At 37.7% G+C, this 15538-nt stretch overlaps 1 protein-coding gene across 1 annotated transcript in view; it reads left to right on the top strand.

Moving 5' to 3' along the window:
• The first annotated feature begins 2361 nt into the window (after nt 1-2361).
• The window catches only part of LOC576126 (protein MTSS 1), a 39905-nt gene continuing 26728 nt past the window's right edge, over nt 2362-15538 (top strand). The window contains exons 1-4 of the mRNA XM_030976088.1: nt 2362-2383; nt 3684-3768; nt 6740-6831; nt 12568-12642. Of these exons, the coding sequence (XP_030831948.1) occupies nt 2362-2383; nt 3684-3768; nt 6740-6831; nt 12568-12642 (274 nt within the window). The remainder of the gene's footprint in view (nt 2384-3683; nt 3769-6739; nt 6832-12567; nt 12643-15538) is intronic.

Genomic DNA, 15538 nt, shown 5'->3' with positions numbered 1-15538 from the left:
TACCATTTTCTTTTCAAGAGCTATTTTAGAGCGTACCTGTGCTAAATTTTCTTCTTTCCTTTTTTCGCTGCTTCCCACAAGTGTTTTTTTTATGTAGTTATCTAGGTGATATTGCGAAGGCCTTTAGTGAGCATCAGTGTTAGGTGTATCTCCAAAATCCTTGCCTGAGTGACAAGATTTTTTTACATGAATCTTCATGCTTTGTGTTGAGTTATAAATCATTTTTATGAAGGCCAAGTGGGATGAACACTATGGATTAGAAACAATATGTCCATGGTAATATACATGAATGGCATCATAACAAGCATGTTATTGCACAACAGAACAATATTATTTCCATGGTAATATGAACAGAGGTGAGGCAGAGTTTGTGCAGGGAGTTGTGAATTGGTTTGTGCATGGATTTACCTGGTTTGTGTTGGGATCATAAATCATTTCTCCCAGGGCTATGTATGGTGGGAAGAGTGGGATCCCAGATGTCATCCTCAAATACAGGAGGAGATTACTTTCAATGACCTCATAAAGGTCATTTAAGGTCAACATCAGGTCAGTCCTGGGGAGTTCCCTGGAGTCTAGTCTTGGTAGTCTCTGCGTGCAGACACTGAATTTGTTTTGATGGGATGTTTACCTACCGGTAGATGATAGAGGTGCACGGTATCGCTTGTCCTAATTTCATGGTATGTTGTTTGTGGACGTAGAGCCAGTTGACTTCATTGTACAAGATATAGGCAAAAGTCTATCATCAGGGCTCCATTCCAACCTCTTTTTATTTCTTTATTATTATTTTGAAGTTCAATTTTGGGGGTCTTTGTTCACCAGGCCCCAACAGTCAGAAAGATTTAAGTTCTTTTTGGATGATCCTCTCCCTGTTTAATAATGTTAACTGTCACACTTGAAGGTGAATGATTTTTCTTTTCTTTTAATTGGAGCTGCTTTCTTCTCTTAGTGGACGTTGTAACTTCCAATCAGTTTGTAAATGTATTGTATTCAATGAATAATGTCAGCTTATAGCCTATAGAAGGATAGACAGTATCTGGCATGATTGTTCTTCGGACATTTCCTTACCTATAAAGCGATTCCAGTATACTTTAAAGGTTGATAATTGTGTATTTTGTAAAATGAGAAGCAGGAAATAAACCATGACTTACCTGTTAGTGTCTACAGTGTTCAAACCAGAATGCCCCTTCAGTTCTACAAATGCATGAGTTTACATATCATGCACCGTCAAATGATGATGATGATCCATAGCACTTGTATGGTACCATTTATATCTGTTTCAAACAAACATTCAAAGGCGCCCGCTCCGCCAATAGTCACGGCCTACACATTTGCTTGAAAAGATGGGTTTCAGTTGAGGCCTGACTTGAAGCTTTCCAGCTTGTCGATGTCGCGAAGAATAGGAGGGAGGGAAAATCAATAAAACCCAAATTAAATTTGTTGAGAAACCTTACAGTTACAAGCCTCAAGGTGTGGAGAAGATATTTTTATCCTGTAATGGACATTGGGAAAAGGGATTTTTTTTTCTTTTTCAAGGCAAGACTAATAATGTAACGATTTTAGAGATTTTTGTAAATGTTGTGCCGGTGGTCTTTTCCTCCTTCCTTTGATTTGGTTGAATAGGGTCTGTATCCAAGACTCATTTATTAGGTCCAGACCTTGACATAAACAGTAGACAGTCTGTGTTGTGGGTTGGTTACAGGCCCTGGGGGCAAGACAAACTGCCCTTCTGTTTGGAAACTGTTATTAGTGATCCAATGACTGACAGCAGATTGAATGCATGGGGATGTGTAGTAAGGGAGTCATGCAAGCATCAATTTCAGTGTTGGTTTTAGCATGACAAGGTTATTGTAACCTCAAATTTGACTTCATTCAAGATATTTTATGTCAGGAATATGGCTTTCCATGTTTAAGTTGGAATGCCTGTAACACATCGAAAGTAATAAGAATGAAGGATACTAGCTGTAGTAACATTGTTATTACCGGTATACAAAATCCTATCAGAAAATCACTGCAGTACTGGTACAGGTATAATTAAAACAAAAATACAAAGATGTAATACACAAGAAGTTGTACTTGAGTATTTTTGACAAGAAGATAGAATAATACAAATGGAAATGTAGGTCAAAATCTAAACATTATTCCACTTCCATGAAGAAGATGTCTATCTGATTTCTTATCTAGTTCAAAAAGTCATTGATCAGCGAGAAATGTTTCTATGAACTATGAAGCTTGCTGAAAAAACTGAAAGGATAACAATAATTGTGAGAACCATATTGTAAGCTTCACTTTCCTGACTTTCCCTGAGTTCAGTTCACATGGTGTTGACTCCAAAGCCAAAGGAAAGGAAATTCCACACTAATCATGTTTGACAGTATGGCCCATAGTAAGGCTGAGACGAGGATGGGTAGATTAAAAGTCATGTGAAATGGGGATTCAGGCTTAGAATAATCACAAGAATGGAATCCAAAGTGCTTCCTCCACTTAAAAGCCATCCCAAAGTGACTCATTTTTGCAATATGTTTACACGTAATATTGCAGCTATGATGATAATAAAGAAATATCATACTTTACAGAGATGAGCTGCAATGCCATTTTCCAATTAAAATCTACTCCATTCACATCCCTCTTTTTCTACCAGACCAGTCAAAGCTTTTAGCACAAGACAGAAGTGCAGTTTTGTTATTGATTCCTACAACTGATGAACAAATATAGAATTGCAATACTTGTCATTTTCCTAGACATCCATTTAATGCATTACATTGTAGCTGTGCTTACTGTAATCAAGACTGAATTATTGAATGCTTGAGTACTGCCCTTTTCTATTTGCAAAGCAGAGAAGTCGCATTGTGTTTCTCCACTTCTTTCTCATGAGTTTCAAACATCTCTGACGTTTAGAGCTTTTGACAGTGAAACCTTACTCATGCTTCAGTTATTCCTAGCGAAAGTCAGCGGCAGATAGCATTTGAAGTGTAGTTGTGAATTCTCTAATGTAGTTGAGAATTCCATCGCTACGTGTAAGCTACTTATACCACGCATCGACTATCATAAAAATTTAGTGCTGTCTATTGAAAGGTGAATATCGGTTCACAAAAGAAAACTGCATCCTTCTACATTGAAATGTAAGGACAAAAAAGAATTGCACTGTTACTAGAATTGATATGACCATCAGAAATATTCCAGTGCAAAAGACATACAAACAAACAAACAAAAATATGGTTATCTGCTAAAATATTCTCAAAATATATGCTATAGGTTACTATACACTAAGATGAACCAGTGTTAAATGGATAAATCAGGAAATTAAAAAGCAACAGCAAATGAAAAAAAGGTAGAAAATAGTGTGCATGTATTTTGTCAACAACAATCAAATAATATTTATTCACAGCATCATTGGCTGGAAACCTCAAAGTGTTTTGTATCCAGTGAAAAAGGTGCTGCATATATTGCAACCATCATCAGAAACGTATGGCCATATTATTCCAATGTACCCTCTTTACTTTTTATTATTGAGTTGTAGAGAATGATTTGAAAAGAAATGTGAGATATATAATTTCCTGTCAAACAATTGATGATGTTACCTACTACATGTACTAGGTATTACCTGCATTGATTGAAAACATGATATCAACATTTCTTGCCCAACGATATCATAACCTCCCCTTTTTATTTTTCTTTTGTTACAGGTGCATCAAAGGAACTTGGAGCCTCCCTGACCAGACTCTGCCTTCGACACAAATCAATAGAACTCAAGCTCAAGTCCTTCACAAGGTATACCAATCACGATCTTAATCAAATCTTCAAGGCTGCATTCACATTGGCCACTTAAATTGGACCGGTTTATCAACTTAAAGGGCGAGTCCACATATTGTGGCTTTTACATTATAAAGCAATAGAAAATAATAATTAATATTAATTAAAAATTATCCCTACTAATGAAATTTCAAGTTACAGTGTAAATAAAAATTCAAGGTCAAGTCATTTACAAGTTTATATACCAATCACGATCTTAATTAAATCTTCAAGGCTGCATTCACATTGGCCACTTAAATCCCGGGCAGTTTTATCAACTTAAAGAGAGTGCACATATTGCGGCTTTTACACAAAGCAATAAAACGTAATAATTAATATTACTTAAAAAATTATCCCTACCAATGAAATTTTAAGTTATACAGTACGTAAAAATGATACAGTTCAAGGTCAAGTCCTTTACAAGGTAAACTAATCAAAATCTTAATCAAATCTGCATGGCTGTGTTCACCTTGACCACTTTAACCCCACTGGTTTTATCAACTTAAAGGGAGAGTCCACATAATGCATTGAACCTTTTTACACAAATCAATGGAACATATTGGCCAATAAATTTCCTTATCCTTATTCCTTATCCTGAACCTGAAGCTCAAGCTCATTTTATTTACAAGGTATACTATGATCTTATATCTGCCAGGCTGTTTTTAGCTCGGCCAATTTAAACCCTCCCACTCTTGTCAATGTAAAGTGACAGTCCCCTTATTGAAATGAAGCGTTTTTACAAATCAATAAAATTCATCGACTGATAAATTTCCCTACCCAGGAATCTTAAAGGGACATGTAACAAAAAATCAAGGACAAACTGAAATTATTTCAACAAGGTATACCAAAATATTAATTCAATCTGCCAAGCTTTGTTCGGATCAACCACTTTAAAAACCTTCCCAATCTTGTCGACTTGAAGGAACTGTCCACCTATCGTATTGGGACTTTAAAAAAAAAAAATTTTTTAATTTTTTTTTTTACTAAAATCAATATAAGTCAAGCTTGCATTATGCATGCTTGAGCTAGACAAGTGTGAAAATGGCTACCTTTTGATCTAATAAGGCTAAATTGGGCACTATGGTCAGTTTACCTTTTAAGGAGACTGTGTTCACATTTTCACAAGTAACCCTAGATACAAACCTGAAGACTTGAAAGTGATGGATGTAGCGATTCCCAGGTACAGGCCCCGGGATAGACTTTTAATGGAAGCCATGCAATATGCCACATCTTTTGATATTATAATCAAACTAGGCACCATTCATGTAATTTGCAGTGCATGCTTTGACAATCAGCGAAAGCGGGGGATGCCAAACAAGATAAAGTTATGTGCTAATTGAATTTACTTTGTGTAAGTTACGGACCTGGGACACTAGCTTTCCTTGAAAGGTTACATCCATGCATTCTTGTGTAGGTCCATGGTTTGACAGACCCCAAACATGAACTCAAAGATCGTGTTTTTTGTGTGAGAGTGATCTTCTCCTGTCCTTCAAAGGGGACATCAACACGTTCCTCTCGTTGATTACAAATGGCTGTGTTTACATTATCCCTTTGCTGTAAAGTCTGTTCAGAATGCATGGTGGTATTAATTATAGCATGTAATGTAAGATTCATTTATCAAGTAGAGGAAATTGGTTCCATAATTTTGTCTTCTGAGAGCTCTGAGGGCATTAAACTTTAAGCTTTACATAAGGTTAATGCCATTCTAGCTCTTAACAGATACCGGTAGATAAAATGTGTCCTTGCATCATACCTGCTAATATATGTGGGGTTTATTGGAATATACTTTGTATTGTGACAGAATGATTGGCTGAAGATCAGAGATGTAAATTAAAAGGTGGGCCTACTTATAACTAATTGAGCTCACAATAAAAGAAGTAAAAATGTAAGGATTTCTATAATAGATTATTGCATTTAGTATGGTTATTGTTTTATGATCATCCCCGTGAATCACAGAAAATGATAAATCAATTAAGACACTTTTCGGGTATTTTGACTCAATTCCATCTCAAAAAAAGATAATGATTCAAAAACAAAATCCCCATCAGAGCATCTCACCTGCCCCAGCCATCATAAATCAGAATGTGAACACCCCCCTTGGTCCTACCTGGTATCAATATTTGACAGCTATTAGATTGTGTTTCCTCCAGCGGGCGGATGAACCGCAGCCGCCGCCGTGTCGGAGACGGCTCTCCGGCAATTAGTTGCCATGCAACAGTTAATTAATCAAGGGATGCCATCCCTCGACCTAGAAGGTCATGGAGAGTTAAGCATCCAGTGTCTGTCATCAAAGCCAATTCACTATCTCCCCGTTCAAAGTGCCACCAACCCATCTCGGGGTCAATATCATCTGGTTGTGGAGCCAGAAGGGTGTTTACTCAGTGTTAAAGCATATGAGTTAACGCCCTTTCGGCTCCAAACAGATGATAATTGTCCTTGTGGAGCTGGAGGGGCATTGACTCTTTGTTAAGATATTTTGGGTTAACACCTTCTTGCCTCCAAACAGATGATATCGTCTTTGTTGGAGCTGGAAGTGCATTTACTGAGTGTTAAGGTATATATGAGTTAATGCCCTACTGGCTCTCTATGCAGAAGATGGGTTCTATTTTGAGACAGTTTCACCTGTTTGTTTTTGTGGTCAAATGATTTGTGGATGACCCCTTGAAATGGACAAGCATAGAGCGGGGATTTTCAGATAACAAGATACGGACCGAGGCCAGTTGCTTATCATTTAAAGTGCAACAGAGGCACAGTTCAAAATTGTCAGTAAAAGAAAAAGGTAAAGAAAAAGTAAATAAATAAATATTACAGAACATTACAACAAGTTAGCCTGCTGCTCAAAACAATGAATGGTACTCACTCATGTTGGATACAGATCATAGTTTTTCAATTAATGAGTTATTCTTATGTGTTCTTTGTATTTCTTTCTTTTCTTTCCTTATCTGTTTAGTTCAATAACGGAATATTTGGTGGTCCCTCTACAAGAGAAGACAGAGGAATGGAAGAAAAACACAGTTCAACTCGACAAGGATCATGCCAAAGGTTTGTAATAATAATAATAATATTCAGTCTTTGTATATTCATTATGAAATAATGTCTCTATGCGCTTCCAAAGAGCTTTGGAAATTATTACCCTAGCTTTAGCTCCGGCAGCCGTTATCAGCGTACTGTGCATTTCAAGGAATAATCCTACCAGGTACCCATTTATCACACCTGGGTTGAGTGTTGTGGCAAATGTAGATAAATGCCTTGCCAAAGGACATTAGTGCAGCGGCAAGACTTGAACCACGGACCTTGTGATCCACAGTCCAGTGAAATATCCACTTGACCACGACACCTCGTAGCCAGCATAGATAAAGCATCAGCTATTCAAATGAACAATAACTTTCCATTAGGAGACTAGAAAAGAATATTTCATTCTTTCTTCCAAATAAAAGTAAGAGTTCCCCCAAAAAATGTTTTAAGCACACTACAGCACCATAAATGAAATTAACCGGATTTTAACTTTATTATTGGAAAATACCCTAAAATGCCTTCAGAATAAGCACATAACATGAACAGTTGCACTAGAAAACATCGCCAGTGACAAGATCCGCAAGAGGAATCATGTATACCTTGTCAATTTTGGTAATCAACAGTGTATATTTATGCAGGGATTGCATCAATTTTGCAGGGCTTTGTGTCATTTCTAACTCGAATTGAAATTGCCAATTATGGAGTGATACCACGTGTCATACTCACTCCTCCCCAACATTCTACTCCTCACCGACTTGTCTCTTGTCTCTTGGGAGAGAGGGATGCTGCTCAATGGAGAATGATACCGATTGCCCCCATTTAGACGATTCAAATTCATTGTGTACCTATATCGGAAAACCCTTTACTGCTAGCTATAGTAAAAAAATACTTTTTTCCTCATCTGAACATCCTATGATAAAGTTGCAAATGCAAAATGAGTATTAATTTTTGAACATTTTTTGTATGGAAAGTGGATAATGGATCGGATCTACTTTTTGTGTAAATGTCATATTGTACAGAAACTGTATAACGTAATCGGGTAGGGCTAATATCAAGAATGCATGCTGACAATACATGTAGGTCCAGTCAGCTTAAATCTTGTTTCCTAGAGCAATAATTGTGGCATAAGCTGAAACTACCGGTAGACATAATTATGGTGTCAGCTACCTTTTCAAAACTAGCTTCTCAGTCCTTTACACAATACCTTTTTATTTTAGGTTGTATACCCATTCATTCTAGATTTATTCTTCATAAGATGCTTATTTACGCAAGTTTCGTATAAATTTCCTCTGGTGGGAATGGGGCATAGATTAAGGGGAATCCTTGGAGGTGGACGGGATCTGTTTTGATTAGGGCATCCCATATGCTGCGCGGTGTGTTCGATGGCTGAGTGGGAGGGGAAGGTGTTTATAGACGGGCTGCGGGAGCACATGGGTGGAATATAAGATGGCAGGCGTAAAAATGCAGACTGATAGCTCAAGTGTACGTTTTGATGGCGGCGTATGTCAGGTCTCATTCTGCTCAGTGCAAAAGGCTCACCTGATGTTCTCCTTCACTCCATGCTGTGGACTGCAACATCCGTGATCATTGATTTGAAATGGAATACATTTCTTTTGAGAATATATTTGTTATTCTTAGATACAGGCCTTCAGATGATTTTGTACCATCTAAATAGTCTGCTGAGAATAAGAAGGGTGTTTATATTATATCAATTTATTAAATTAATTAATTAATTAATTAATCAATTAAAGCCCTTCAGACTCTTAGCAGATGATTTGATAATGGAAGGCTATACCGCTGCAAGATTTTGCACGTAAAAAACTAGTAATACTCATTTGTTAAAAACTTCTGTTCCAATCGTGACAAAACAGTTATGAAAAACCCTGTAAGATTCTTGTTCATTTTCACACAGTTGGCGTTAAACAAATATAAATATTAACTTAAACTTCTGTATGTAAATAAAATATTTTGGAAAGGTTGGGCCATTGATGAAGACATTTATGTCCAACTGTGTTTATTAGGTGTTGAGGACTCAAGTATAGTAGTGCAAGTGTCTTAAATACATAGGAATCCAGTGTGGTTCTTTTTAATATTTTGGATCAAAACAACCTAAAAAGGGGAAGGTTCTTTATTACAGTATTTGTCGAAAGTCGTCATAAGAGGATGGATGGCAAATTGTAATACTGTATAGAAATAGGTGCATTCTCTGTAGGTCCGATGTGTGGTGATGTGTTAACCTGAAAAATACAGAGAGAGAAAAATTACTCTTTTTTTTTTCTTTATCAATTTGCGATGTTGAGTAAACGCCAAAAAAGAAGAAGAAAAAAAGAGGCATCTAGTAAGCACCTAAAATTCAATGAATTTGTGTCAGATCATTTCTCAACTACTCTACATTGCTCACCAAAGATTTAGGATAGAAACAGACAGGCACAGCTCTCTGAGGATGAGAGCATTCATGTATTACCATCCATACTTTTTCGGAGATATTGTTTTTCATCAGAGTCCCACAACCTCCCCCCCCCCCCCCCCCCCCTCTCAAGTGAAATATTAACTTCATTTTAATTCACCAACAGTATCCGCCCAGTGAAGTACCGTAAAGAGCATCTATTATAACCCACACCCCTACTTATATCTAACACTTGACATGTTAATTTGATGGGTAGTGCAATATGATTCCAGTTTGTTAGTCTCCTCTACTTCAAGGCATCTTCAAGGCAATTTGTGAACCCAGTTTTGTGGAGTATTTATTATTGGCCTTTAATATACATTTATTATAGAGATTGATGTAGTGATAAACATGCAGCTGTTCCAGATTTAATAGGCAGCCCCAATTTTTTCACTGGGGCATTCCCTAATTTTTCAGCAACATAAAGTTTTTCTTACAGAAGGAAAGTACAGGATTTATCAAGGGTCGGGGCGTGGGGAGGGCTATGGGGGCTGTAGCGACACTCATGTCTCTCCTGTAGGGTTCTGCTGATTTGTTAAAACACAAAATACATGTATGTCCCAAAGAGAAATAATAGCAGGCTAAAGAAAGACGTACAGTACCTGAATTGCAACCTGGACTGATGGAGGGCTAGGGGGCTATTTCAATGGTGGGTGGGTTGCAAAATCACCTGGAGCCCCCCCCCCCCCTGTAAGGGTTGACTATTAAAGCTTTTAATATCTTCTAAAGATTCACCAATGTCCTCTTAGGGGCCCGGCCTCTCCTGAGTCACCCTTAATGGGTCTGGACGTATACCACTAGAGCCAATAGATGAGAGAAACTCTATCTCTTCTCTAACCGACATCTGTCTAAACGTATGCCTGCAATGCCAACTTGAATTACACAGGGAAAGAGGGTTGGTAAGACGGACTGATGGAGCAGGTTTAAGCAAGGTATTGCACATTGCTCTGGCTCTTTTCTTACTCATCCTTCTGGTATGAGGGACTCTCGTTCCCGAGCTTTCTCTCATGAGACCATCTTTTTCTGGCCAATGTAGAGATCATCTTGAATAATAAACTTTTGTTTGATGTCATATATATATAGTAATTAGATTGTAGTGACTGACTTTTCATACTTGGTAGGTAATAAAATGTTTAAAAAAATACTATCCACTACATGTAGATGTCAAGTAATTGACAAGATGTATTTTGTTCAGACTGATATTAAATGACAGTACTTTCATGAATTTAAAGTAAGCGCTTTGTTGAAGTGTGTAATGGTTACAATGTGCACCATCTTCAATCCATTTGAATTTTCCTCACAGAATATTCAGCATATGGGCATTTGGTAATATCACTTACTGTGGCAATTAACATTACCGTACACAATGTTCCTATTTGTCTCCCGGGTTTGGAATGGCAAATGTACATCATTAGAAGAAGAATTTTCTGGATCAAAGAGTTGGATGAAATATCCATTAGACTATCAGCCTTTTCACACACAGCTAAAATTCTATCAACATGATTAGTATAAACGTGTTTGAAACGTGTTTAAACTAATCACGAGCCTTTCACACACAGAAATTTCGTTGTGATCGTTAATAGCTTCGTGATTAACTACTGCTCGTAAAATGCGCAGTAGTGCCATTGCGCATTGAAGGTCATGTCATGTCAATCAAAGCGCACGCTCCATCCAGTTTAAACACGTTTAAACACGAATTTCCTTTCACACACAAAATGTCAAGCTCTCTAGATACGAACTTCGTATCTGCAGCCTGCTTTTAGGGGCGTATGGATCGCGACTTCGTATCTATCCCAACATCGTATAAACGATGTTCACACTGGGAAATTTTGTCTATAAACATGTTTAAAACTGTTGAGTGATTCTAATCATCTCTAGATACGATGAATTTTAGCTGTGTGTGAAAAGGCTGTATGACACCTCTGCCTTAGGGACCATCAGCTGGGGTTAAACAGCCCTCCCCCCAATGCTCCTAGTTCCTTTATCTTGACAGTATCACACAAGAGCGGAAACATCCCAAATGATAGGCGTGCCTCATCTAAAGTGGAGATGTGACATATGTATCTCTATCCTCAGCTGTCAAGGGTCTCAATTTTATGATCATGTGACCCCTCGTCTGTGACGGACCTTCAACCATGGACCTGGCTGTGGGGCGACAAACGCAGCCCGCGCCAGCTGGCGTCTGGTATCGGTCCTATTTTGAGTCCTATGAACCTGCCCGCCCCCCTCCAAAAAAAAACGTGCATTAGAGATTGAGAAGCGTGTAATGATTTTCGCATATGATGCACGGTGCGTCATCAACCAAGCAGAAGGGCCAGCTAGAGCTGTCATTACGGAGAGGGAGAGATTTATGTCCTGCGAATGTGGACAGACGACCGAATTAAACATACATACAAACGTACATACAGTAGGCTACATCTTAGAGTGGACTGCTATGCAGAACAAGATGATACCCAAAGTAGACTAATTAAGGCCCCCCAGATGCATCGGTCATCATTATCCAGATGCGTCATGAATAATACAAGCATTTATTAATAGCATGTCGCAATCATCATGATGACGACTTAGTAAATTCTTTCGAAGCTTGTATACACTATGTGATATCTGCTGACATATATGATAATAAACCTGAAATTTACTGTGAAACAAAACCCGAGATTCTCATTGCTTTGCATGTCAGATGTGTTTTGAAGAAAAAGAATATGATGTGTTAAATCACTCTTTAAGACTTCAATGTTTAGAACCCCCCCCCCCCCCCCCAATGCTCGCTAAATCCCATGTTGTGCAAATGAAAAGACATTCATATTGGGTTAAAATTGTTTTGTTTCAAGTCCAATTCCAGGTTTATTAAGAGATTTTTGTTTAAAAAGTATTTTGGACACAAAATGAAAAAAATAGCACTTAAATTGACTGAGCCAACAACCCAACAATGTTGCTATGAGAAATGAAACACATTTTGATATGTTATCGGTGATTCCATGTCACTTGAATTTCCTCTACCACCTGTCCAAACCCACAGTATCTGTCATATCTGACATAACTTTATAGGTCTGCCTTCATCAGCTCAAGATTGCCAAATATCCTGCTATTTGAACTTTGAACTACTCTGCTGAGTAAAATATCTCCAGCTAATTTCTCGAGCTCGAGTTTCAAGTTTCAAGGTCAAGTCTTGAGCTGATGAAGACACAATTTGTAACTTCGGGATTATTTCCCAAATCAGAATAGCGGGCTATTTTGCAATCTCAAGCTGATGGAAACAGGTCTTCTGATATCTGACATAACTTTATAACTTTCTCTTTTTTTCTTATCTTCTCCAGAGTACAAGAAGGCCAGACAGGATATTAAGAAGAAGTCCTCAGATACCATCAGACTTCAGAAGAAAGCAAGAAAAGGTAGGTCATCCAAAGAAGATATGCATGGGTATTTGCCCTTAAGAAGTCAAGGGAGATGGACTGCTAGTATCAAAACTATGGTAGGAAAGCTCGCGATAAGATTTGGTTAGGTGTATTCACCACATTGTTGAAGAAGAGTTGGTACTTATTACACATCGGCTACCTAAAATCCAAAGTTATGGGCTTGTATTCAAAATGCCTTACTGTACTGAAATGCCTTATTATATACATAAAGCCTAGTTGTCAACTAACTATACACTGCAAGTGTGATTAGTTGACAACTCAGCTTAATAAGGTTTTATGAATATATTGGCCCAGGAAAATGCAAGAAAAAGAAGGTGATAGTGGTCCCAAAAATATGGAGGAAATATTTGTAACAAGATTTAGGTAATCACAAAATTGTTGAATGAATGAACATTTGGTGAGCATCCAATTGATTGACTGTTGAATGCCAGAAGGGCATCAATCCTGTGTAAATGCCCTTCTGGATCTCAACAGATGACATATTCTAACAGAAAGAAAAGATAAGGTATGTGTACAAGCAAGAATATATTAGAGTTACCGTATTTGCCGGTGATAAGGCCGCAGCGCTGTATCGGCCGCACCCCAGATTTTGACATTTATATCATTTAGCTGCCTATTATTGCCCCCCCCCCACCCAATACACGAGGACTTGCTCAGAGTCAGTTGCAACTAGATTCTGGAAGCATCATTTGTAAAGGATACAAGGTGTTGTACGTAAGTTTATATGGAAGGGTGCGTAGCAGTACATTTTGAGATATAAAAGGTCTAGTGGACTTGTAATTAAATTTTACGATTGAAAATTGATACCATGAATAGAGTTCAGCAGAATTTTGAGGGTCTTAACAGAAGAACTCAAGGTTGAAGAACAATGGTCAAATGGCAATGGCAAGGAGACTATTAAAACTGTTAAAATGGTTCAAGAAACAATGTTGAATCTTTGCCTTTAAAAAGAAGCTTTTAAGTATGAGCTCTATGTATAAGACAACCATTTATTGATTAAGATATGGACAGACAAAACCTGAATGTACTGATTCCTGGGGAAAATACTTCCTAGAAAAGTATAATAATTAGTGGAGATCAATAGAATATGAAGACGTAATGTATAAAAATAAGTTTAAATTGGAAAAAGACCCTTGAAAAAGAGAAAGAAGAGAGATTAATATCTTTCATTACCCTACAGTTCTCAGGTGTGCATAATGACATAGTGTTTGGGATTGTAGAGACAGATATTAGTCATAACACGTAAAATCCCTGGATAATTAGCGATGATATCGGATCAGAATAGATAAGAACCCCCCAAGTATTTGTTCCACATGGTTAGTGGGTCGGAAACTGAAAACACAGTATCGTAAACATTTTGGCAAAATAAGCAGACACAGCAGTTTGTTTCTGCTTCATTGTGTTTTGATTTTTTGGGATGAAGAGTCTGAACTCCTTTTCATTCTCAACGGTCATGCTAATGCTCTTGATTCAGTCCATTCAATCTAGATTTCGCTAGAGGGCAGAAGTTGAAATGTTTTTGTTGTTTGTCCTGTTCCTGTTGTCATCCTTTCTCACATGTATACGCTGCAGTCTGAAGATGAAACTGCATTACCCTATGAACTTTTGCACTCCGTGGTCCTATTGTTTGACAGAGTGGGGTACCTGTCTAGCAGAAGATCAGCTGTTTAGGTTCAATCTTTACCTTGCGGAAGACTGAACGTACTCTTTAGTGGGTCATTGAGAAGAATTCGTCTCAAGTTATTGACCATTCATTAGACATTTGTGCTGTTTTCTGCCCCACCCTTCTTTTTGGGCAGGGTTTAAGGCCCCACCCTTCTTTTTGGGCAGGGTTTAAGGCGAGAAATTGTCTTGACCACTCATAAGAGAGGGCACTAGAAAACACGGGAACAAGAATTGGTCTTTAGTTAATGGCAACTTTTAAATAAGGAGAGGGAGAGCATAGGAAGAAATAGGACTAAATGATCTTGTGTTATTGACCAGGCATTAGTCGGTCATTGGGAAGAGATAGGACAGATGGATGGTCTTGAGTGATTGACCACTCATTAGCAAAAGGAGGGCACAACAAAACACAGGAACAAGAATTGGTTGTTAGTTCATGGCAACTATTAAAGAAAGAGAGGGAGAGCATAGGAAGGCATAGGACTAACTGATCTTGTGTCATTGACCATGCATTAGTGAAGATTAGATGGTTATCAGGAAAAAAATTAGGACAGACTGATGGTCTTGAATGAGTGACCAATCGTTCAGAGATGGAGGGCACAGGAAGAAGCAGTAAGAAACCGGATTATTATTATTAATGCAGGACTGGGAAATAGTCCAAAATCATTGACCTGTCGAGGAGGGGGACATCTTTGTAGTCAGACTTTCACATTTTTGTTCCAGAGATGTACATGTAGGTCAACAGCCAAATACTGTCACATGGACAATTTTATTAAAAAGATTAGATCAGTTTCATCTTATAAATGGATTAAAAAAAACCCAGATACAAGAGAATCCGCACTGCAGATACTCTTGTGGAGAGAATTTCATTCAGGCCTAGCTGTTACAACTTTCTATATGATCTACATGTATGCAGATCAGGGCTGAAATACTGAGGAATGTGCTTTCATCTTTCCAGTTGTTTTAAAATCTCTTCATTGCCCTCGTTTAGTACATTGTCAGAAATTCAACTTGATAAAAAAAGATAGATAAAAAGTAAATCAGGTCATTGTTGTCTGTGTTGCAGTATTTTCAAATCAAACGACACAGGACCATTTGAATGTTTTGACAACAATATCCTAATGATCTTAATGATAATTTATCATCCATTTTGAGCACCAGGTATTTTAATCGCCAAAACAAATTCAAATTGTGACGAGCCATTGTTAAT

The sequence above is a fragment of the Strongylocentrotus purpuratus genome, unplaced genomic scaffold (genome assembly GCF_000002235.5).
Source record: "Strongylocentrotus purpuratus isolate Spur 01 unplaced genomic scaffold, Spur_5.0 spur5_scaffold_8, whole genome shotgun sequence".
Taxonomy (NCBI): domain Eukaryota; kingdom Metazoa; phylum Echinodermata; class Echinoidea; order Camarodonta; family Strongylocentrotidae; genus Strongylocentrotus; species Strongylocentrotus purpuratus.
This window is presented reverse-complemented; position numbering and strand designations above follow the sequence as displayed.